Raw genomic sequence first — 26469 nt, 5'->3', positions numbered from 1 at the left:
GTAGGAGGCACTCCTTCAACTCTGGTCTAAAACAATATCCCAATACCCCAGGGCAGTGATTGGGGACATTGTCCTGTAGGGTGCTGTCTTTCGGATGGGATGTTAAACAGGTGTCCTGACTCTCTGTGGTCACTAAAGATCCCATGGCACTTATTGTAAGAGTAGGGGTGTTAACAATAAATGTGAATCTGACCACCACCCCTGGTGAGACAAAACTGCAACTCGTCAGTGAAGAGTACTTTTTGCCAGTCCTGTCTGGTCCAGCGACGGTGGGTTTGTGCCCATAGGCAACATTGTTGCCGGTGATGTGTGGTGAGGACCTGCCTTACAACAGGCCTACAAGCCCTCAGTCCAGCCTCTCTCAGCCTATTGCGGACAGTCTGAGCACTGATGGAGGGATTGTGCGTTCCTGGTGTAACTCGGGAAGTTGTTGCCATCCTGTACCTGTCCCGATCCTGTGCAGATGTTGTTACACGAGGTCTGCCACTGCGAGGACAATCAGCTGTCCGTCCTGTCTCCCTGTAGCGCTGTCTTAGGTGTCTCAGTACGGACAATGCAATTTATTGCCCTGGCCACATCTGCAGTCCTCAAGCCTCCTTGCAGCATGCCTAAGGCACATTCATGCAGATGAGCAGGGACCCTGGGCATCTTTCTTTTGGTGTTTTTCAGAGTCAGTAGAAAGGCCTATTTAGTGTTCTAAGTTTTCATAACTGTGACCTTAATTGCCTATCGTCTGTAAACTGTTAGTGTTTTAACGACCGTTCCACAGGTGTGTGTTCAGTAATTGTTTATGGTTCATTGAACAAGCATGGGAAACAGTGTTAAAACACTTTGCAATGAAGATCTGTGAAGTTGTATTTTTATGAATTATCTTTGCTGAGTTTATATTTTGCTGAGTTTATATTTAAAAATAATGTGCACACTGCCCACAAAATGAGGTGGAAACTGAGCTGCACTTCCTAACCTCCTGCCAAATGTATGACCATAATAGAGACACATATTTCCCTCAGATTACACAGATCCACAAAGAATTTGAAAACAAATCAAATTGTGATAAACTACCATATCTACTGGGTGAAATACCACAAGAAAAGGGCAACCAGTGAAGAACAAACACCATTGTAAATACAACCCATATATATGTTTATTTAATTTCCCTTTTGTACTTTAACTATTTGCACATCATTACAACACTGTATATAGACATAATATGACATTTTAAATGTCTCTATTCCTTTACTGTTTTTTTTTTACAGTTTTTTTTCACTTTTGTTTATTATCTATTTTATTGCTTTGGCAATAAAAACATGTTTCTCATGCCAATAAAGTCCATTGAATAGAATAGAGAGCAGCAGTGTTCTGACAGGGTGGTTAGTGTGTTGATTAGCAGCAGACATACACTGTACACACACACACAACACACACACACACACACTACACACACACACACAACACACTCACACACAACACACACACAACACACTCACACACACACACACACACTCACACACACACACACACACACACACTACACACACACAACACACTCACACACAACACACACACACACACACACACACTACACACACACACAACACACTCACACACAACACACACACACACACACACACACACACACACTACACACACAACACACACACACTATACAGGGAATATGGTTCCATTTGGGACGGGCCCTCTGGCAGGCCAAGCCCAGCACTGAGCCTCAAACAGCTACATAAAGATGTCAGATAGCCTACAGGCCCTGCTTATAGGAGGAGAGGGGAGAGTGACAGGCAGTGGTACTGCTGCTGTGCTGAGAGGAGAGCTAGTGGTACTGCTGCTGTGCTGAGAGGAGAGCTAGTGGTACTGCTGCTGTGCTGAGAGGAGAGCTAGAGGTACTGCTGCTGTGCTGAGAGGAGAGCTAGTGGTACTGCTGCTGTGCTGAGAGGAGCAGCTAGTGGTACTGCTGCTGTGCTGAGAGGAGAGCTAGAGGTACTGCTGCTGTGCTGAGAGGAGAGCTAGTGGTTCTGCTGCTGTGCTGAGAGGAGAGCTAGAGGTACTGCTGCTGTGCTGAGAGGAGAGCTAGAGGTACTGCTGCTGTGCTGAGAGGAGAGGAGCAGCTAGTGGTACTGCTGCTGTGCTGAGAGGAGCAGCTAGTGGTACTGCTGCTGTGCTGAGAGGAGAGCTAGTGGTACTGCTGCTGTGCTGAGAGGAGAGCTAGAGGTACTGCTGCTGTGCTGAGAGGAGAGCTAGAGGTACTGCTGCTGTGCTGAGAGGAGAGCTAGTGGTACTGCTGCTGTGCTGAGAGGAGCAGCTAGTGGTACTGCTGCTGTGCTGTGCTGAGAGGAGAGGAGCAGCTAGTGGTACTGCTGCTGTGCTGAGAGGAGCAGCTAGTGGACTGCTGCTGTGCTGAGAGGAGCAGCTAGTGGTACTGCTGCTGTGCTGAGAGGAGCAGCTAGTGGTACTGCTGCTGTGCTGAGAGGAGCAGCTAGTGGTACTGCTGCTGTGCTGTGCTGAGAGGAGAGCTAGTGGTACTGCTGCTGTGCTGAGAGGAGAGCTAGTGGTACTGCTGCTGTGCTGAGAGGAGCAGCTAGTGGTACTGCTGCTGTGCTGAGAGGAGCAGCTAGTGGTACTGCTGCTGTGCTGAGAGGAGAGCTAGTGGTACTGCTGCTGTGCTGAGAGGAGAGGAGAGCTAGTGGTACTGCTGCTGTGCTGAGAGGAGAGCTAGTGGTACTGCTGCTGTGCTGAGAGGAGAGCTAGTGGTACTGCTGCTGTGCTGAGAGGAGAGCTAGTGGTACTGCTGCTGTGCTGAGAGGAGAGGAGAGCTAGTGGTACTGCTGCTGTGCTGAGAGGAGAGCTAGTGGTACTGCTGCTGTGCTGAGAGGAGAGCTAGTGGTTCTGCTGCTGTGCTGTGCTGAGAGGAGAGGAGCAGCTAGTGGTACTGCTGCTGTGCTGTGCTGAGAGGAGAGGAGCAGCTAGTGGTACTGCTGCTGTGCTGAGAGGAGAGGTGCAGCTAGTGGTGCTGATGTACAGCACAGCTGTTTATCTTTTCTTCCCCAAATCCCGAATTGCCCCTTTAATTTAATGACTAAAGTAACAAGGTATTGAAATTACAAGATGTGCCTTTAATAAGCTACCTTGCTGGTTAACGTTTTTCCTTCTCATCAAAAGATTTGTAAGAGCAAATAGCTGTCTGAGGGACAGGGAGATATCAGCCATGGTCTCTCCTAGCTGTCTCTCCTTAAATCTTCGGGGGAGGCATTTCTGGAGAGAGTGAGGAGTCCAACCAGAGACTGCATGTAGTTCGTCACTTCTCACCTGACAGTGTGTTGTGTGTGTTTGTGTGTTCCATCAATCAGCAGTACTCTCTCAGGCCTCTACTCCCAAAGCTCATTACCTCACCATGACCAGGCTTGTCAGTGAGAACCCCTTCAGCTAGCTATCTATCCAGCCAAGCTACAGGTCAATATATTCAGATTCTGTCAAAGACATAGGAATGTTATCAATACAAAACATAGCTGCTGTGTTTCATTTGAGATAGAGAGCGCGAGAGAGAGAGAGAGAGATACAGAGAGCGATTGAGAGAGTATTCTGTGAGTGCAGTGTACACATTGTACCCAAACATTAACAGCAGATCACATCCCTGTCTGACTCTGAACACTGCAGGGCACCACAGACCACCTACAGCTGTCAGAGGAGATGGATGGAGCCAAAAACACTAAGGCTGACACACACACACACTTCACCAGAGAGGAGTTGTGTTGTTGTAGAGGTCAGGCTCAAATAAACTGCTTTTTTGGACCATCAAAAATACATTAAATGGAACCTATCTGGCAGAAATGCAACGTGTCTGATTTTCTAGCATGATACGTGGACCATTAATATTATAATGTATAAAATGCCATTTTTCAGGCGCCAACAATGTCAACAGTGGTTCAGGCGATTCGAGTCCACAAAGCTGGAGAGACGTGGGCTGCACTTCGCTTCCTTCATCTATTTGCTCAATAAAACCGGTCGGATTCCTGTAAAATTAGCAGGATGACTGAGTAGCTCCAAATGAAGTAGGGGTCCGACGCATTCCAGGCCCCGACAGTGAGTTGTGAATATGAGTTAAACAAAGAGGAAGGAGTAATCATGTAACTAACTGGTTATAAATTGCAGATGTAATTTGGCGATATTTGCTGGACACCTGCGATTAGCCTCGATTGCGGTGTATTACCTATTTTATTGGCGAGGCTAAATGAATCCGCCCCGTGCATGTTCGACAGGGACGTCGGTATGCGGGTAAAGTAACTGCAAAAACTTCTGAATAGTATGTCAATTAGCCAGTGATCTAACCTGTGTAAAACGTCAGTCATAAGAAGAACGTAGGTCAACCCTTACGAAAAAAAAGATTGCAATCAGAATGCAGTATAACTGCGGTATGCTGCAAATACTGCGTCCAAAATAACACAGTTGTGTTTACTTCAGTAATTTTGCAGTGTAACTGCAGTGACAGTGCTGTTTAACTGCACTTACACAATCTAATTCTGCAATTACTGCGTCCAAAATACCACAGTCGACTGCAGTTACTGCACTTTTACTTCAGTTTCAAAACGGCAATCTGTTTTAGTTAGGGAAAACTAGTAAACATTTGTGGTTGTGGGAGCAGCGTGTATTCTAGCTGCTGCAAGTGCAAGACAAGAAAATACAAATTGGCGCTTACCATATTTTGCATGCAGATTCTTTCTCAGGCAATAGATGTTTCGTGTGGTAGCCAATCAACTGAATAGCTATCAAATCTGTTGTATAAAGTTGGCATCTCTCGGGACTTTGCAGAGAAGGCAGATTTTCGCTATGGCCACTGCAGAATGAACCACTGCCGCCTGCCTGCTCGTTGTCTCTTTCCCTCTCTGTGATTTGAACTGACTGCGCAGAGGTTAGGGAAGGGGGAGGCTGAGGGAGGAGGGAGAGAATGGAACCCGGCCCGTCCTGTGCTGGTGCTTGGAGTATAAACTGGAACACTGCCGCCACTTAGTGGCAGAATCATTCATTGCCAGGCATTTGGGAAAGGACCATCTCAACATACAGTACCATACAGCATGGTTTCCCAAATTCGGTCCCGAATCGCGGCAAAGGTAAGAATCTCTGGATGAAATATCTAATGTTAGTTACATTTATTAATGAATACATTGGCTACATTTCTTTACATTTGCAATTCTGTGAACTGTCTTGTGTAAGTTTTAAATTGACACAATATCTGTTCGCAAAGATGTCAGCTAGAGATGACGTGCAGAAGCTTGCTGGGATTTGTAGTCTTGCATGATGTCTACTTTGATCCTAAGTAGCATTTTCGATTCTGAGAATAAATAAAGCCAAATATATTCATAAAAGTAACCTTGTCCGAGAGAGATTGAAATGGTTATCAAAACGTTACGCCAGGGGAAGTCTACACAAAACACAGCCATTATTTCTAAAATTCCCTATGGGAAAATGAATGGTGGAAAAAACGGTTGGAAGCATTTCCCTGTTTGAACACTAGGGTTGGGGTCCACACAATACAAAACCACTAGGGTTGGGGTCCACACAATACAAAACCACTAGGGTTGGGGTCCACACAATACAAAACCACTAGGGTTGGGGTCCACACAATACAAAACCACTAGGGTTGGGGTCCACACAATACAAAACCACTAGGGTTGGGGTCCACACAATACAAAACCACTAGGGTTGGGGTCCACACAATACAAAACCACTAGGGTTGGGGTCCACACAATACACAATACAAAACCACTAGGGTTGGGGTCCACACAATACAAAACCACTAGGGTTGGGGTCCACACAATACACAATACAAAACCACTAGGGTTGGGGTCCACACAATACAAAACCACTAGGGTTGGGGTCCACACAATACAAAACCACTAGGGTTGGGGTCCACACAATACACAATACAAAACTACTAGGGTTGGGGTCCACACAATACACAATACAAAACCACTAGGGTTGGGGTCCACACAATACACAATACAAAACCACTAGGGTTGGGGTCCACACAATACACAATACAAAACCACTAGGGTTGGGGTCCACACAATACACAATACAAAACCACTAGGGTTGGGGTCCACACAATACAAAACCACTAGGGTTGGGGTCCACACAATACAAAACCACTAGGGTTGGGGTCCACACAATACAAAACCACTAGGGTTGGGGTCCACACAATACACAATACAAAACCACTTGTGTTGGGGTCCACACAATACAAAACTACTAGGGTTGGGGTCCACACAATACACAATACAAAACCACTAGGGTTGGGGTCCACACAATACACAATACAAAACCACTAGGGTTGGGGTCCACACAATACACAATACAAAACCACTAGGGTTGGGGTCCACACAATACACAATACAAAACTACTAGGGTTGGGGTCCACACAATACACAATACAAAACCACTAGGGTTGGGGTCCACACAATACAAAACCACTAGGGTTGGGGTCCACACAATACACAATACAAAACTACTAGGGTTGGGGTCCACACAATACACAATACAAAACCACTAGGGTTGGGGTCCACACAATACACAATACAAAACCACTAGGGTTGGGGTCCACACAATACACAATACAAAACCACTAGGGTTGGGGTCCACACAATACAAAACCACTAGGGTTGGGGTCCACACAATACACAATACAAAACCACTAGGGTTGGGGTCCACACAATACACAATACAAAACCACTAGGGTTGGGGTCCACACAATACACAATACAAAACCACTAGGGTTGGGGTCCACACAATACACAATACAAAACCACTAGGGTTGGGGTCCACACAATACACAATACAAAACCACTTGTGTTGGGGTCCACACAATACACAATACAAAACCACTAGGGTTGGGGTCCACACAATACAAAACCACTAGGGTTGGGGTCCACACAATACACAATACAAAACCACTAGGGTTGGGGTCCACACAATACACAATACAAAACCACTAGGGTTGGGGTCCACACAATACACAATACAAAACCACTAGGGTTGGGGTCCACACAATACACAATACAAAACCACTAGGGTTGGGGTCCACACAATACACAATACAAAACCACTAGGGTTGGGGTCCACACAATACAAAAACCACTAGGGTTGGGGTCCACACAATACACAATACAAAACCACTAGGGTTGGGGTCCACACAATACACAATACAAAACCACTAGGGTTGGGGTCCACACAATACACAATACAAAACCACTAGGGTTGGGGTCCACACAATACACAATACAAAACCACTAGGGTTGGGGTCCACACAATACACAATACAAAACCACTAGGGTTGGGGTCCACACAATACAAAACCACTAGGGTTGGGGTCCACACAATACACAATACAAAACCACTAGGGTTGGGGTCCACACAATACACAATACAAAACCACTAGGGTTGGGGTCCACACAATACACAATACAAAACCACTAGGGTTGGGGTCCACACAATACACAATACAAAACCACTAGGGTTGGGGTCCACACAATACACAATACAAAACCACTAGGGTTGGGGTCCACACAATACACAATACAAAACCACTAGGGTTGGGGTCCACACAATACACAATACAAAACTACTAGGGTTGGGGTCCACACAATACACAATACAAAACCACTAGGGTTGGGGTCCACACAATACACAATACAAAACCACTAGGGTTGGGGTCCACACAATACACAATACAAAACCACTAGGGTTGGGGTCCACACAATACACAATACAAAACCACTAGGGTTGGGGTCCACACAATACAAAACCACTAGGGTTGGGGTCCACACAATACACAATACAAAACTACTAGGGTTGGGGTCCACACAATACACAATACAAAACCACTAGGGTTGGGGTCCACACAATACAAAACCACTAGGGTTGGGGTCCACACAATACACAATACAAAACTACTAGGGTTGGGGTCCACACAATACAAAACCACTAGGGTTGGGGTCCACACAATACACAATACAAAACCACTAGGGTTGGGGTCCACACAATACACAATACAAAACCACTTGTGTTGGGGTCCACACAATACAAAACCACTAGGGTTGGGGTCCACACAATACACAATACAAAACTACTAGGGTTGGGGTCCACACAATACACAATACAAAACCCATGGAGATCCTATAATTCACTATTCTATATGCATTCTATGTAGTTCTATTACAAAACCTACCAAACACACCCAAATAAAGTGGGATAAAGTTCCTAAGATTCTTAACAGTGTTGTTCCCTGCTGTGTGTGTGTGTGTGTGTGTGTGTGTGTGTGTGTGTGTCTGCAGGGTATAGGCTTGGACCCTGGGTGGTTTGGAAGACTGGTGACCAGAGGCGAGTTAACAAGGTCAGGAACACCCCTCCCCTGGTGTTCCTCACTGACACACAAACATACGCACACGCACGCACACACACACACCAGTCTGGTGGGAGGAGCTATGAGGACAGGCTCATTGTAATAAATGGAACACAGTTAAACATTTGGTTTCCATGTTTGATGTAGGACCATTCCATTCCAGTCTTAACAATGAGCCCCTCCTTCTATAGCTCTTCCCACCAGCCTCCTCTGACACACACACACACACACACACACACACACACAGTGTGTATCAACGTAGTGGTGTGTGTTTCAGGATGGAGCATTTCTGGTGAGGGACAGTTCCAAGGCTCTTCTGAGCAGTCCTACACCCTCATGGTGCTGAACCAAGGCAAGGTCTACAACATTCAGATATGTCACCAAGGCAACACATACCACCTGGGCACCGGCCTCATGGGTAGCGAGGTAAACAAACAGCCTCCTCTCTGCTCCGTCAAGGGATCCCCTCACAAACAAGAATTCTACTTCTTTTTTTAAATGATTTTATTGAACAGATAGTGAGAGGATGACAGTGGGAAAAGATAGAGGTCGTGTACCTATACCAAGACTGATGGAGGCTGCGTCATTACCACTAGACCAGCCCGGGGAATTCAAGACTGTTCAGCATAGCATACAAATGCAATTAAACATTGGTCTATCTTTCAGGCACTTTTATCTAAAGGAGCTTAGACTTTACAAACAGATCTGGGACGAGGCTGTAGGGCTTATTGGCTGTGCAAGGAGAAACGCCACCCACTTGTTGACTTGATGCCTTAATTCATCATAAACTAACCAATGGGTCTTTCCATTCTATGCTGCAGCAGAGTTTCCCAGGAGTGAAAGAGATGATAGACCACACCACACACACACCTCTGCTGCTCATAAACATGGAGAGAGGACCTGGAGCACAGAGCCAGTGCTGCCTGCTGCACCCTGCACCACTCTAACCAGAACCAGCAGCACAGGAGACACTGTGTGTGTGTGTGTGTGTGTGTGTGTGTGTGTGTGTGTGTGTGTGTGTGTGTGTGTGTGTGTGTGTGTGTGTGTGTGTGTGTGTGTGTGTGTGTGTGTGGTAGGGAGCTGCACAATGGAAAAAATATGACATAAAGTAGCTTTTATTGTGTAGTAGCCAATTCACAGTTGAAGGTTTATTTTTATGTTATAAGGTTAATGTTTGATGTTGCACGTCAAGTTAAATGTAGTGAAGTTGTATACATTACACTGATCTTGATCTATCATTTTTCAGTTTTGATCATTAAACTCAGAGAATAAATGTCAAATAAAATAAATGTATGTATGGACTATTTCCTGTTGAGCCTATCCAGTTTTATAACCCACCCTCTAACTCTACTTTCCTCACACACATGCTTTCTCCTCTTCTCTTAATCTTCTCCTCCTCCTTCACATTTCCATTTTCTCCTTCTTCCTCTTCCTTTTCCTCCCCCCCTCTTCTACATCCCCCTCTTCTTCCTCATCTTTCCCCTCCTCTTCTACCTCCCCCCTTTTACCTCCTCCTCTTCCTCCCCCTCCTCTTCGACACCCCCCTCTTCTTCATCTTCTTCCTCCTCCTCTTCTACCTCTTCCTCCACCTCCCCCTCCTCATCTACCTGCTCCTCTTCCTCCCCCTCCTCTTCTACCTCCCTCTCTACCTCTTCCTCCCCCTCTTCTTCTCCCTCCTCTTCTACCTCCCCCTTCTCCCTCCTCTTCTACCTCCCTCTCTACCTCTTCCTCCCCCTCCTCATCTACCTGCTCCTCTTCCTCCCCCTCCTCTTCTACCTCCCTCTCTACCTCTTCCTCCCCCTCCTCATCTACCTCCTCCTCTTCCTCCTCCTCCTCTTCTCCCTCCTCTTCTTCTTCTACCTCCTCCTCTTCTTCCTCCTCCTCTTCTTCTACCTCCTCCTCTTCTTCCTCCTCTTCTTCTTCTACCTCCTCCTCTTCTTCCTCCTCTTCTTCTTCTACCTCCTCCTCTTCTTCCTCCTCTTCTTCTTCTACCGCCTCCTCTTCTCCCTCCTCTTTTTCTTCTACCTCCTCCTCTTCTTCCTCCTCTTCTTCTTCTACCTCCTCCTCTTCTTCCTCCTCTTCTTCTTCTACCTCCTCCTCTTCTTCCTCCTCTTCTTCTTCTACCTCCTCCTCTTCTCCCTCCTCTTCTTCTTCTACCGCCTCCTCTTCTTCCTCCTCTATATATTATTTTCCATCTTCATCCTCTCCTCCTCCACCTCCTCTCCTCCCTCCCTCCTCAGCCTGAGGTCGGCTTGGGCCAGGTCACCACCTGGTCCATTCTGTTCAGAGAGGCCATCTTTTCTGGCTGGCTGAAGCACACGATCAGGTCACACTGTCTCAGCTTGGTCCTACCTGTGATACACAACAGAATAACATCTAATATATTCTTGTTCAAACTAAATCCAATCCAATACAAAAGGAGAGCTGAATGATTTTCTTCTTATAGGAAACAAACAAGAAACCCCATAAGAAAATCAAGAGGGGAAATGTCTACCAGTTCATTATGTATAATAAGATACAGATGATAATCTCTGAGATTAAGATGTCATATTATTGTTGTGTTCCAGGGACATATGTTTAATGTGTCAGTGTCCCTGTGCAAAACCAAGAGTATCCATCTCTCTCTTGCTCTCTCTCTCTGATCAAACAAAGCTCCTCATGTTTTCTCTGGCCTGGAGGCTTGGTGAGACACAGAGATCTCTAGTTGATATGTTGTCTAGTCAGACAGCACGGCATGATGGGAAGGATTACTGCAGCCTGACTGTTGTGTCCCAAATGGTACCCTATTCCCTATATACTGCCCTACTTTTTACCAGGCTCCATGTCTCTGGTCAAAAGTAGTGCACTATGTAGGGAATATGGTGCCTTTTTGGGACACAGCCTCACTGTTGTAGTGATGAACGCTTGTTTGCCAACTATCCGTCTCCCTTGGCAGAGACACAGCTTCATGTCTTCACATCAAATCATCTCATAATCAGCCTGCCTGTCATAGCCTAGACACATGTCCCCATATCTAACACATCAACTGGGGGCCCATCCTATCTAAAGGCCATCGATAAGCCACATGCCAAATTCTGACAGGTTGAACATCTGAACATCATGGCTGAATTGCACAGCGGTTCGTTGGCTGGCGGGTCGAAATTCTATTTTGGACGTGCAGGAAGACGCATTTCAGAGGTAACACAACAGTTACATCACTCGATATGCATAGTATCTACACATTAGAACGCTGATTGAGTCCCAAATGACACCCTATTCCAATAGTGCACTACTGTTGACCAGAGCCCTACAGACATACGTACATGCCAGTCTGTCCAGACACTCAGACATGGAGTCCAGCCCCTTCAGAATGTGGTCCAGATCAGTAGTCACCCTGTTCAGTGCTCCTCTCTCTTCTCTCCATCTGAAACACCAGTCAACTAGATTCCATTCAGTCAGTGCAACAAAGTCATGTCAACCTGCATGGTCACTGATTCACATAGAAATCCATATAGTAGCCTGGTATATTCATTTGAATAAAGGTCGGAACATCAGACACTCCTAGTGAATTATGCATCTCTGTTAGTGTGGTGGAGGCGGAATACCATCCACTGGATCAGGACTGGTCCGCTGCACCACCATGTCATAGGCCATCCACTTCAGCTGCACTGAGAAACCACAGGGGAGACAAGAGGGACAGGGCTGTGAGTATCAGAAGTGGGCCATACTGAGTACGACTTAAAAAAACAAGGCAGAATTTATAATGAATTACACACACCCATTAACTTTTCTAAATGGAATATTAAAGAGTGGGTAGTAAATGGATAATAAGGCGATAAGAAGGTAGGGTTTAAGTCTAACACCTCGATCACACCTACTGTGTAATTTTGGTACACCAGAAGAACATTCATTTCCAATGGAGCGCTGCGTTTGCCCTGCAGCATTGCGTTGCAGAGGCAGCTGCAGTGCGATCTGTGTGGTGCATACGTTGGATTTATTGAACGTTGACAGTAAGTCAAACTGTATGCGTAGACGGCTTGACAGAAATCGTAGCAGAACGAGAATGTTGAACTTATGTTGTGCACATTTTGCGCAAAACCCTGTCTATGTGATCGAGCCATAAGTAAAGTAAAATGATTTTTGCTACTAACTATTTGGTTTTATTATTTCTGAAAATAACAGCTATAGCTACATACATCGTCATACAGAAAACCTAGATGTAAAAATATTACAAAATTAAACAGCCTACAACATTCAAATGGTAGCGATTACCATAATACGACAACATACCTGATTGATTTTCCATGTCTTCAATCATTCTCTCTAAACCCTTGTTCAACGCCATCATCTCTTCGCCACAGTCCTTTTGATGGTCGCCAGATGAAGCCTTCCCTGTAGCTCAGTTGGTAGAGCATGGTGTTTGCAACACCAGGGTTGTGGGTTCGATTCCCACGGGGGGCCAGCACAGAAAAAAAAAAAATGTATGAAATGTATGCATTCACTACTGTAAGTTTCTCTGGATAAGAGTGTCTGCTAAATGACTCAAAATGTAAAAATGTAAAATGTAAGCCGGAGATTCGCCATCTATAAACGCGCGATATTCATATGAACATTCGAATCATAAATGAATTAACTCACCAAAACCAAGCAGAACTTAAGCACACTGAAAATGTTTCAGAAACATAGCATAATCAATGGATAAACAGCTTAGTAGGTATAATGCAAGGACGTGCTTAAGCTTACATTTATAAACTTCGAATATTTTATCTTTCTTAATGTCTTTCATTGACAGGTGTACTAGCCGTTAGCTGACGTTAGTACCGTTGGCTGGCCAGGCTAACCATTGCAAAATGTATCCAAAGTAAACTAAATGTGAAGTCAGTGAGCTTGTCAATCTTGGATAAAATAACCAACTTTTGAGTACTTTAATTAAACAGGCACCTTCTTATTTATAAATATTTACAAGTGAACTAAATACTTACGATATCCGGTTATCTAGCGGCCTCTTCCTCTGTATGCCCTCGCGCACTGAGGAACAAACATGCTGCCTCGTGCTGTGTGGATCACATTTTAATGGTGCTATCACATTTTACTGGTGCTATCACATTTTACTGGGTGCTATCACATTTTACTGGTGCTATCACATTTTACTGGGTGCTATCACATTTTACTGGGTGCTATCACATTTTACTGGTGCTATCACATTTTACTGGGTGCTATCACATTTTACTGGGAGCCATCACATTTTACTGGGAGCCATCACATTTTACTGGGAGCTATCACATTTTACTGTGTGCTATCACATTTTACTGGGAGCTATCACATTTTACTTGGTGCTATCACATTTTACTGGGAGCCATCACATTTTACTGGGAGCAATCACATTTTACTGGGTGCTATCACATTTTACTGGGAGCTATCACATTTACCTGGGTGCTATCACATTTTACTGGGTGCTATCACATTTTACTGGGAGCCATCACATTTTACTGGGTACTATCACATTTTTTTGGGAGCTATCACAATCACATTTTACTGGGTGCTATCACATTTTACTGGGTGCTATCACATTTTACTGGGAGCTATCACAATCACATTTTACTGGGTGCTATCACATTTTACTGGGTGCTATCACATTTTACTGGGAGCTATCACATTTTACTGGGTGCTATCACATTTTATTGGGTGCTATCACATGTACTGGGTGCTATCACATTTACTGGGTGCTATCACATTTTACTGGGAGCTATCACAATCACATTTTACTGGGTGCTATCACATTTTACTGGGAGCTATCACATTTACTGGGTGCTATCACATTTTACTGGGAGCTATCACATTTTACTGTGTGCTATCACATTTTACTGGGAGCTATCACATTTTACTTGGTGCTATCACATTTTACTGGGAGCCATCACATTTTACTGGGAGCTATCACATTTTACTGGGTGCTATCACATTTTACTGGGTGCTATCACATTTTACTGGGTGCTATCACATTTTACTGGGAGCTATCACATTTTACTGGGAGCTATCACATTTTACTGGGTGCTATCACATTTTATTGGGTGCTATCACATTTTACTGGGTGCTATCACATTTTACTGGGAGCTATCACATTTACTGGGTGCTATCACATTTTACTGGGTGCTATCACATTTTACTGGTGCTATCACATTTTACTGGGTGCTATCACATTTTACTGGGAGCCATCACATTTTACTGGGTGCTATCACATTTTACTGGGTGCTATCACATTTTACTGGGAGCTATCACATTTTACTGGGAGCTATCACATTTTACTGGGAGCTATCACATTTTACTGGGAGCTATCACATTTTACTGGGAGCTATCACATTTTACTGGGTGCTATCACATTTTACTGGGAGCTATCACATTTTACTGGGTGCTATCACATTTTACTGGGAGCTATCACAATCACATTTTACTGGGAGCTATCACATTTTACTGGGTGCTATCACATTTTACTGGGAGCTATCACAATCACATTTTACTGGGTGCTATCACATTTTACTGGGTGCTATCACAATCACATTTTACTGGGAGCTATCACATTTTACTGGGTGCTATCACATTTTACTGGGAGCTATCACAATCACATTTTACTGGGTGCTATCACATTTTACTGGGTGCTATCACATTTTACTGGGTGCTATCACATTTTACTGGGAGCTATCACATTTTACTGGGTGCTATCACATTTTACTGGGAGCTATCACAATCACATTTTACTGGGTGCTATCACATTTTACTGGGTGCTATCACAATCACATTTTACTGTGTGCTATCACATTTTACTGGGAGCTATCACATTTTACTGGGTGCTATCACATTTTACTGGGAGCTATCACAATCACATTTTACTGGGTGCTATCACATTTTACTGGGTGCTATCACATTTTACTGGGTGCTATCACATTTTTTCCCCACACGGAGGCGCCAGGTTCTAACCAAGCAACAAAGTTACAGCTGAACCACTACCCTTTCATTTGACTGAGATGCCAAAAATACACTTTACAAAGTTATGGCAACAACAGACACAATTGAGGGAGAGAAGAAAGACATATTTATAATGTTTCCCATCAACGGCAGCTCTAGAATTCAACAGCAATCTAGACAACTTTTTAGGTTCAGTGAAAAGGCATTCGGAAATTGTGTAGGCGGATTATCAGCAATCATACACGTTTCAAGAAATGTATATTTAATTTGAATTTTTTTATTCAAATTAACACAAAAATGGAATGAAACACATACTAGAGTATGGGTGTATATTCCTGTGGAGAGAGGGAGCCTGAAGGAACTGGCTGACAGACAATCCTGTCAGAATCCTCACCTGGCTAAACAACCAATCAGGAGAAACGGGTGTTGCCAGGGAAACGGATAAAACCTGTGCAACAGTTGACAGTGCTGACATAGAGCGAGGGCAAGGAGTAAACAGGTAACAGATAGAGAAAGAGAGAGAGAGCGAGAGAGAGAGACATACACACACAAAGAGAGTGAGCGACAGACGAGAGAGAGAGAGAGAGAGAGAGAGATCCCGTGGGCACAACTCAGACACTGAAACAGTCATCATCTTCCAAGGACCAACACAGGTGAGAGAGAGACTAAAGACTCTGACCATGGCGTCATTCGAACCTCAGGGCCAGTCTCCTCCTTGCTGTGGCCCCCAGTTCCCCAGCCTGGGCCAGGAACCTCCAGAACTCAGCATGTACAGTGACTGCTACTATCCTCCTCCATCGCTCCCCAGCCCCCAGCGCACCCCCAACACCTCCTACGACTACAGCACCTCCTCCCCCAACCCTTACCTGTGGTTCAACGGATCCGGCATCAACGCTCCCCCATACCTGGCCACTGCCGGGCCTCCAGGTAACCCCGGGCCCCCCTTCGTCCCCCAGCACTACGGAATGCAGAGGCCCTACCTGGGGTCCAGCGGGGCGGGGGTCCCTGGGGGGGAGCTGAGCTGGTTCTCTCTGCCCTCACAGGAAGACCTGATGAAGCTGGTACGGCCGCCCTACTCCTACTCTGCCCTCATCGCCATGGCGATCCACGGCGCCCTGGAGCGGCGGCTGACCCTGAGTCAGATCTACCAGTATGTGGCCGATAACTTCCCCTTCTACAACAAGAGCAAGGCTGGCTGGCAGAACTCCATCAGGCACAACCTGTCACTCAACGACTGCTTTAAGAAGGTCCCCAGAGATGAGGACGATCCTGGTAAGACTGACTACATTATGTGTTTGGTTTACAAAAAGCCCATAAAATAAAATAACCAATCAATCTAAGGTATGACAGTATTTGATGGTAGAATTATTCATTTTGAATCTAACCTTGGCACCCAGAACCAAATCTGTCATGACAGACTACTGTCAACCTGCTATGTATCTTTAGTCAAGTCAACAGTCTACTTTAGTTGTCATGTGTCTTTACTTTAAGTAGCCATTGTGACTTGTCTTTACAGTGTAACAGTCGTGTGATAGAACGGCTTGTCTTTACAGTGTAACAGTCGTGTGATAGAACGGCTTGTCTTTACAGTGTAACAGTCGTGTGATAGAACGGCTTGTCTTTACAGTGTAACAGTCGTGTGATAGAACGGCTTGTCTTTACAGTGTAACAGTCGTGTGATAGAACGGCTTGTCTTTACAGCGTGTAACAGTCGTGTGATAGAACGGCTTGTCTTTACAGCGTGTAACAGTCGTGTGATAGAACGGCTTGTCTTTACAGTGTAACAGTCGTGTGATAGAACGGCTTGTCTTTACAGTGTAACAGTCGTGTGATAGAACGGCTTGTCTTTACAGTGTAACAGTCGTGTGATAGAACGGCTTGTCTTTACAGTGTGTAACAGTCGTGTGATAGAACAGCTTGTCTTTACAGTGTAACAGTCGTGTGATAGAATGGCTTGTCTTTACAGTGTAACAGTCGTGTGATAGAACGGCTTGTCTTTACAGTGTAACAGTCGTGTGATAGAACGGCTTGTCTTTACAGTGTAACAGTCGTGTGATAGAACGGCTTGTCTTTACAGTGTAACAGTCGTGTGATAGAACGGCTTGTCTTTACAGTGTAACAGTCGTGTGATAGAACGGCTTGTCTTTACAGTGTGTAACAGTCGTGTGATAGAACAGCTTGTCTTTACAGTGTAACAGTCGTGTGATAGAACGGCTTGTCTTTACAGTGTGTAACAGTCGTGTGATAGAACGGCTTGTCTTTACAGTGTAACAGCCGTGTGATAGAACGGCTTGTCTTTACAGTGTAACAGTCGTGTGATAGAACGGCTTGTCTTTACAGTGTAACAGTCGTGTGATAGAACGGCTTGTCTTTACAGTGTGTAACAGTCGTGTGATAGAACGGCTTGTCTTTACAGCGTGTAACAGTCGTGTGATAGAACGGCTTGTCTTTACAGTGTGTAACAGTCGTGTGATAGAACGGCTTGTCTTTACAGTGTAACAGTCGTGTGATAGAACGGCTTGTCTTTACAGTGTAACAGTCGTGTGATAGAACGGCTTGTCTTTACAGTGTGTAACAGTCGTGTGATAGAACGGCTTGTCTTTACAGTGTAACAGTCGTGTGATAGAACGGCTTGTCTTTACAGTGTAACAGTCGTGTGATAGAACGGCTTGTCTTTACAGTGTAACAGTCGTGTGATAGAACAGCTTGTCTTTACAGTGTAACAGTCGTGTGATAGAACGGCTTGTCTTTACAGTGTAACAGTCGTGTGATAGAACGGCTTGTCTTTACAGTGTGTAACAGTCGTGTGATAGAACAGCTTGTCTTTACAGTGTAACAGTCGTGTGATAGAATGGCTTGTCTTTACAGTGTAACAGTCGTGTGATAGAACGGCTTGTCTTTACAGTGTAACAGTCGTGTGATAGAACGGCTTGTCTTTACAGTGTAACAGTCGTGTGATAGAACGGCTTGTCTTTACAGTGTAACAGTTGTGTGATAGAACGGCTTGTCTTTACAGTGTAACAGTCGTGTGATAGAACGGCTTGTCTTTACAGTGTAACAGTTGTGTGATAGAACAGCTTGTCTTTACAGTGTAACAGCCGTGTGATAGAACGGCTTGTCTTTACAGTGTGTAACAGTCGTGTGATAGAACGGCTTGTCTTTACAGTGTGTAACAGTCGTGTGATAGAACAGCTTGTCTTTACAGTGTAACAGTCGTGTGATAGAACGGCTTGTCTTTACAGTGTGTAACAGTCGTGTGATAGAACGGCTTGTCTTTACAGCGTGTAACAGTCGTGTGATAGAACGGCTTGTCTTTACAGTGTGTAACAGTCGTGTGATAGAACGGCTTGTCTTTACAGTGTAACAGTCGTGTGATAGAACGGCTTGTCTTTACAGTGTAACAGTCGTGTGATAGAACGGCTTGTCTTTACAGTGTAACAGTCGTGTGATAGAACGGCTTGTCTTTACAGTGTAACAGTCGTGTGATAGAATGGCTTGTCTTTACAGTGTAACAGTCGTGTGATAGAACGGCTTGTCTTTACAGTGTAACAGTCGTGTGATAGAACGGCTTGTCTTTACAGTGTAACAGTCGTGTGATAGAACGGCTTGTCTTTACAGTGTGTAACAGTCGTGTGATAGAACGGCTTGTCTTTACAGTGTAACAGTCGTGTGATAGAACGGCTTGTCTTTACAGTGTAACAGTTGTGTGATAGAACGGCTTGTCTTTACAGTGTAACAGTCGTGTGATAGAACGGCTTGTCTTTACAGTGTGTAACAGTCGTGTGATAGAACGGCTTGTCTTTACAGTGTAACAGTCGTGTGATAGAACGGCTTGTCTTTACAGTGTAACAGTCGTGTGATAGAACGGCTTGTCTTTACAGTGTGTAACAGTCGTGTGATAGAACGGCTTGTCTTTACAGTGTAACAGTCGTGTGATAGAACGGCTTGTCTTTACAGTGTAACAGTCGTGTGATAGAACGGCTTGTCTTTACAGTGTGTAACAGTCGTGTGATAGAACGGCTTGTCTTTACAGTGTAACAGTCGTGTGATAGAACGGCTTGTCTTTACAGTGTGTAACAGTCGTGTGATAGAACGGCTTGTCTTTACAGTGTAACAGTCGTGTGATAGAACGGCTTGTCTTTACAGTGTAACAGTCGTGTGATAGAACGGCTTGTCTTTACAGTGTAACAGTCGTGTGATAGAACGGCTTGTCTTTACAGTGTAACAGTCGTGTGATAGAACGGCTTGTCTTTACAGTGTAACAGTCGTGTGATAGAACGGCTTGTCTTTACAGTGTAACAGTCGTGTGATAGAACGGCTTGTCTTTACAGTGTAACAGTCGTGTGATAGAACAGCTTGTCTTTACAGTGTAACAGCCGTGTGATAGAACGGCTTGTCTTTACAGTGTGTAACAGTCGTGTGATAGAACAGCTTGTCTTTACAGTGTAACAGTCGTGTGATAGAACGGCTTGTCTTTACAGTGTGTAACAGTCGTGTGATAGAACGGCTTGTCTTTACAGTGTAACAGTCATGTGATAGAACGGCTTGTCTTTACAGTGTAACAGCCGTGTGATAGAACGGTAGATTAACTGTGTTTCGTAATGATAGTAGATGATGCAGTCAGTAGTCCATGTGTCAACCCCAAACACATTCTAATCTACCCCCCTCACCCCCCTCTGTCTTTTCCTCACTCTCTCTCTTCCAGGTAAGGGTAACTACTGGACACTAGACCCAAACTGTGAGAAGATGTTTGACAACGGAAACTTCCGTCGTAAGAGGAAGAGGAAGTCTGATTCACTGTCTGGAGGAGAGGGGGAGTCAGTGGGGCTGGAGTCAGGTGACCCCAATGACCAGGGGAGTCCCCAACCCCCCAGCAACCATGGGATCGACATGTCCCCCACGCCAGAAAGAATCCCCTCCCCTTCCTCCTCAGGTACCGCCCCTTGCCTTGGCAGCTTCCTGTCTGAGATGTCTGGAGTGGCGTCTGGGGGAGCCAATGTAATCGGAGGAGATTCGCTGAACCAGGCCCTGCCCATAACCCTTTCCCTGGACGGGACCCAGAGGCCTACACAGCCTGGGGGTTTTGGTAGTTACTGCCCTAGCTCAGGTGCTTCGGAGTGGGCTTCCCAGCTGCCGCCGCCCCCTGGCCTCTCCTCCTCGCCCACCCACTCCTCCCTGGGTTACAGCAGCCCCATCCTCAGCCAGTTCAATGGGCATTTCTACCCTGGCTTGGGCTCAGCAAGCATCCTATACCCACGGGAAGGCACGGAGGTCTGAAGAGACTGATAGAGGGAGAGACAGGGATGGGCAGAAGTTAGCTAGAGGTCTGAAGAGACTGATAGAGGGAGAGACAGGGATGGGCAGAAGTTAGCTAGAGGTCTGAAGAGACTCATAGAGGGAGAAACAGGGATGGGCAGAAGTTAGCTAGAGGTCTGAAGAGACTGATAGAGGGAGAAACAGGGATGGGCAGAAGTTAGCTAGAGGTCTGAAGAGACTGATAGAGGGAGAAACAGGGATGGGCAGAAGTTAGCTAGAGGTCTGAAGAGACTCATAGAGGGAGAAACAGGGATGGGCAGAAGTTAGCTAGAGGTCTGAAGAGACTGATAGAGGGAGAAACAGGGATGGGCAGAAGTTAGCTAGAGGTCTGAAGAGACTAATAGAGGGAGAAACAGGGATGGGCAGAAGTTAGCTAGAGGTCTGAAGAGACTGATAGAGGGAGAAACAGGGATGGGCAGAAGTTAGCTAGAGGTCTGAAGAGACTGATAGAGGGAGAGACAGGGATGGGCAGAAGTTAGCTAGAGGTCTGAAGAGACTGATAGAGGGAGAGACAGGGATGGGCAGAAGTTAGCTAGAGGTCTGAAGAGACTGAAGAAAGAAGGAGAGTGAGAAAGAGACTTCTACCTGAGACTGAACTGAACTGTCTGCACACACACACACACACACACACACACACACACACACACACACACACACACACACACACACACACACACACACACACAGTCAGTTAGCGCTGACAGGGCAGGGCTCAGTTCTATGTGACAGCAGGATTAGCAGGGCCTGGTTCCCACAGAAACAGCAGAGTCAGCCATGACACACAAATCTATAATTGCTGACTGTCATGACATTTTGTATATATTTGTATTTGTATTTAAGTTGTGTATTTTATTGGTTATGTATGTGTTTTTATCTCTGAGTGCTTGCGTCTAAAACATTGTTCAACATGTGCCATTGTGCGATGGACGGTGCAAACCTGGGTTCAGATACATGTGTATTGAGTATTTGTCATTCGAATACTTTTTTCTGTGTATTTAAGTATTTTCAAATAAACAGCTCAAAACAAGTACTTTTAATTGAGCATTTGAATGGTTATTTGTGAAAAAACAAATAGTCAACCAGATTGAATTTGAAAGTATTTTCAAATATTTATTTCATATACACATTTCAGATACCTGGGTTAAACGCATGGGAGAGTATTTGAGTCAGTGTATTTGAGTATTTCCTAATATTTTCCAAGTGTATTTACAAATACATTTCAATATTCAACTACTTGTTTTTTTTCTTCCAATAAATTCAATCTGAATACTTGTTTTGAAATGTATTGAAAAGTAATTGAAATACCTTAAGTAGTATTTAAACCCAGGTCAGGTATGGCTTATACCAACATTGGTCTGATGTTTGTTTTTGATAAGAATAATAAAATACAGAAAAACGTTCTCTGATGTTTCATCGTCTTACTCTTTTTAACTCAGAAATAAAAAACAGTCTGACTGGCTAATGTTGTAGGGGAGTTATCTGTCTCAAATCTTTGTGAAAGATGGTTAACGGCATCAAGCCTTCAGTGAAAAATGACCCTCCTAAAACACACAGGTAGGACAGAAACAGCCTTGTCAGAGAAACGATGACCAGCGAACCAGGGAAACCTGCTTGTCAGGGTAACTCGATCCTACGGTATGATAAGGATATACTGATGGGTAGATGGATAGAAGCCTGGAGGGCAAACTGATTGTTGTAAAATGGTGAGAATCCCCATACCTCACCCCTCTCTCTTCTCTCTACTATCGCACAATAACTCACCCTCTTTCTCACAGTCCTGCTGACTGGACAAGACTTGGATTTAGGGAAGGAGATAAGGAGGGGTTGACTTTTGAGGTGAGAGGTTTGAGGTACTTTTCCCATGTGTAAGTTGTAGAATAAAGTAAGATATAGAGCCTGTTAGCCAGATAAAATACAACTTTGAAACATCACCCATCAACCCCTCCCAATCCCCTCCGAATCCCCTCCTTACCTCCATAGTGCTGACTGAAAGTTCAAATGAGCAATCACAGCTAGATGAAAAGATAATCCTTTATTGCTGCAAGGGAATTTGTCTTCCACACTAAAACAAGTTTGGTTAATGTACTACATTGGCACATATTTTGTACATGACCATCTCCCTGGTATGAACAGGTTAGAGACACTGTGGGCCTTTTTTCAATGCTAAAAGGACAAGACATTGACTACAAAAGAAAGTAATAGCAGCTGATATTTGAGTAGATGTTTTATTACTTCTACTGAACCTAACACAAACTATACAAAGTAAATAGTTTGAATCTGTTGTACAATCAGGAGAAAATGAAATTCTAGCTTTTGGTAAGTATTAATAGTATGTATAGTCTGTTCAATATATTTGTAGAGAAATTGGTATCCAAATAAACCCTTTTGATACATTTCCGTCTCTGGCACCGTAGGCTTTTATTTACCCAGAAACACCGGCAGCATGACTGATGTACAGTGTCCACACAGAGAGGAGCAGAAACACTGACAGCATGACTGATGTACAGTGTCCACACAGAGAGGAACAGAAACACTGGCAGCATGACTGATGTACAGTGTCCACACAGAGAGGAGCAGAAACACTGGCAGCATGACTGTTATGTACAGTGTCCACACAGAGAGGAACAGAAACACTGGCAGCATGACTGATGTACAGTGTCCACACAGAGAGGAGCAGAAACACTGGCAGCATGACTGATGTACAGTGTCCACACAGAGAGGAGCAGAAACACTGGCAGCATGACTGATGTACAGTGTCCACACAGAGAGGAGCAGAAACACTGGCAGCATGACTGTTATGTACAGTGTCCACACAGAGAGGAACAGAAACACTGGCAGCATGACTGATGTACAGTGTCCACACAGAGAGGAGCAGAAACACTGGCAGCATGAGTGATGTACAGTGTCCACACAGAGAGGAGCAGAAACACTGGCAGCATGACTGTTATGTACAGTGTCCACACAGAGAGGAACAGAAACACTGGCAGCATGACTGATGTACAGTGTCCACACAGAGAGGAGCAGAAACACTGGCAGCATGAGTGATGTACAGTGTCCACACAGAGAGGAGCAGAAACACTGGCAGCATGACTGTTATGTACAGTGTCCACACAGAGAGGAACAGAAACACTGGCAGCATGACTGATGTACAGTGTCCACACAGAGAGGAGCAGAAACACTGGCAGCATGACTGATGTACAGTGTCCACACAGAGAGGAGCAGAAACACTGGCAGCATGACTGATGTACAGTGTCCACACAGAGAGGAACAGAAACACTGGCAGCATGACTGATGTACAGTGTCCACACAGAGAGGAACAGAAACACCGGCAGCATGACTGATGTACAGTGTCCACACAGAGAGGAACAGAAACACTGGCAGCATGACTGATGTACAGTGTCCACACAGAGAGGAGCAGAAACACTGGCAGCATGAGTGATGTACAGTGTCCACACAGAGAGGAGCAGAAACACTGGCAGCATGACTGTTATGTACAGTGTCCACACAGAGAGGAACAGAAACACTGGCAGCATGACTGATGTACAGTGTCCACACAGAGAGGAGCAGAAACACTGGCAGCATGAGTGATGTACAGTGTCCACACAGAGAGGAGCAGAAACACTGGCAGCATGACTGTTATGTACAGTGTCCACACAGAGAGGAACAGAAACACTGGCAGCATGACTGATGTACAGTGTCCACACAGAGAGGAGCAGAAACACTGGCAGCATGACTGATGTACAGTGTCCACACAGAGAGGAGCAGAAACACTGGCAGCATGACTGATGTACAGTGTCCACACAGAGAGGAACAGAAACACTGGCAGCATGACTGATGTACAGTGTCCACACAGAGAGGAACAGAAACACCGGCAGCATGACTGATGTACAGTGTCCACACAGAGAGGAACAGAAACACTGGCAGCATGACTGATGTACAGTGTCCACACAGAGAGGAACAGAAACACCGGCAGCATGACTGATGTACAGTGTCCACACAGAGAGGAACAGAAACACTGGCAGCATGACTGATGTACAGTGTCCACACAGAGAGGAGCAGAAACACTGGCAGCATGACTGATGTACAGTGTCCACACAGAGAGGAACAGAAACACCATCAGCATGACTGATGTACAGTGTCCACACAGAGAGGAGCAGAAACACTGGCAGCATGACTGATGTAGAGTGTCCACACAGAGAGGAGCAGTAAGCAGGAAAGAGCTTTAGGACTGCTCCCCTTATCTGCAGTCTCCCCCTATCCCCAGCCTTATCCTCATCTTAATTCTGCTGTTAGGTCTGTCTTGATGGTTAGTAATTGTCTTCCTGTATTGATTGTATTGTTCTCAGAGGCATATCTACTGTAATCTAATCTAATCTATCTACAGTGGGGGAAAAAAGTATTTGATCCCCTGCTGATTTTGTACGTTTGCCCACTTACAAAGAAATGATCAGTCTATAATTTTAATGGTAGGTTTATTTGAACAGTGAGAGACAGAATAACAACAAAAAAATCCAGAAAAACATATGTCAAAAATGTTATAAAATGATTTGCATTTTAATGGGGGAAATAAATATTTGACCCCTCTGCAAAACATGACTTAGTACTTGGTGGCAAAACCCTTGTTGGCAATCACAGAGGTCAGGCATTTCTTGTAGTTGGCCACCAGGTTTGCACACATCTCAGGAGGGATTTTGTCCCACTCCTCTTTGCAGATCTTCTCCAAGTCATTCAAGTTTCGAGGCTGACGTTTGGCAACTCGAACCTTCAGCTCCCTCCACAGATTTTCTATGGGATTAAGGTCTGGAGACTGGCTAGGCCACTCCAGGACCTTAATGTGCTTCTTCTTGAGCCACTCCTTTGTTGCCTTGGTCGTGTGTTTTGGGTCATTGTCATGCTGGAATACCCATCCACGACCCATTTTCAATGCCCTGGCTGAGGGAAGGAGGTTCTCACCCAAGATTTGACGGTACATGGGCCCGTCCATCGTCCCTTTGATGCGGTGAAGTTGTCCTGTCCCCTTAGCAGAAAAACACCCCCAAAGCATAATGTTTTCACCTCCATGTTTGACGGTGGAGATGGTGTTCTTGGGGTCATAGACAGCATTCTTCCTCCTCCAAACATGGCGAGTTGAGTTGATGTCAAAGAGCTCCATTTTGGTCTCATCTGACCACAACACTTTCACCAGTTGTCCTCTGAATCATTCAGATGTTCATTGGCAAACTTCAGACGGCATGTATATGTATTCTTGAGCAGGGGGACCTTGCGGGCACTGCAGGATTTCAGTCTTTCATGGCGTAGTGTGTTACCAATTGTTTTCTTGGTGACTATGGTCCCAGCTGCCTTGAGATCATTGACAAGATCCTCCCGTGTAGTTCTGGGCTGATTCCTCACCGTTCTTATGATCTTTGCAACCCCACGAGGTGAGATCTTGCATGGAGCCCCAGGCCGAGGGAGATTAACAGTTCTTCCCTGTGGCTCAGTTGGTAGAGCATGGTGTGTGCAACACCAGGGTTGTGGGTGTGATTCCCACGGGGGGGCCAGTACAAAAAAATAAAAAATAAATAAATAAAAATGCATGAAAGGAAATGTATGAAATGTATGTATTTACTACTGTAAGTCACTCTGGATAAGAGTGTCTGCTAAATGACTAAAATGTAAATGTAAGTCCCAGGATGGTACTGCTCATCACTGCAGTAGGAGATATAGATCATATGGCCCAGGATGGTACTGCTCAACACTGCAGTAGGAGATATAGATCATATGGCCCAGGATGGTACTGCTCAACACTGCAGTAGGAGATATAGATC

At 45.0% G+C, this 26469-nt stretch overlaps 2 protein-coding genes across 6 annotated transcripts in view; one reads left to right on the top strand and one right to left on the bottom strand.

Moving 5' to 3' along the window:
- LOC115168267 (NEDD4-binding protein 3-A) overlaps positions 1 to 4941 on the bottom strand; it is a 59932-nt gene extending 54991 nt beyond the window's left edge. For 2 of the 3 annotated variants that reach the window (XM_029723403.1, XM_029723394.1), the window contains exon 1: positions 4709 to 4941. The gene's annotated coding sequence lies outside the window, so the exon portion shown is untranslated. The remainder of the gene's footprint in view (positions 1 to 4708) is intronic. The other variant, XM_029723410.1, reaches the window with a different exon arrangement.
- Positions 4942 to 15717: 10776 nt separating this feature from the next.
- LOC115168258 (forkhead box protein I1-ema-like) lies at positions 15718 to 22063 on the top strand. 3 transcript variants are annotated; one of them, XM_029723371.1, is made up of 3 exons: positions 15718 to 16618; positions 20052 to 20617; positions 20671 to 22063. In XM_029723371.1, the coding sequence occupies exons 1-3, from the start codon at positions 16027 to 16029 to the stop codon at positions 20674 to 20676; spliced, it is 1164 nt and encodes a 387-aa protein (XP_029579231.1). In that variant the 5' UTR covers positions 15718 to 16026; the 3' UTR covers positions 20677 to 22063. The 3 variants fall into 3 exon arrangements, 2 of the variants coding, with proteins under 2 accessions (XP_029579231.1, XP_029579217.1); XR_003870644.1 differs by having other exon boundaries at positions 15719 to 16618; positions 20052 to 21147; positions 21201 to 22063; XM_029723357.1 differs by having other exon boundaries at positions 15719 to 16618; positions 20052 to 22063.
- Positions 22064 to 26469: the final 4406 nt, after the last annotated feature.

Source organism: Salmo trutta, chromosome 3, assembly GCF_901001165.1.
Source record: "Salmo trutta chromosome 3, fSalTru1.1, whole genome shotgun sequence".
NCBI classification, from domain to species: domain Eukaryota; kingdom Metazoa; phylum Chordata; class Actinopteri; order Salmoniformes; family Salmonidae; genus Salmo; species Salmo trutta.
This window is presented reverse-complemented; position numbering and strand designations above follow the sequence as displayed.

What these genes read in the sequence shown, in the direction of transcription:
- LOC115168258 (XM_029723371.1), top strand. Translation starts at nt 16,027, where the DNA reads ATGGCGTCATTCGAACCTCAGGGCCAGTCTCCTCCTTGCTGTGGCCCC. An exon ending in CAGAGATGAGGACGATCCTG is followed by an intron (nt 16,619 to 20,051) that starts GTAAGACTGACT and finishes TCTCTCTTCCAG; the next exon opens with GTAAGGGTAACTACTGGACA.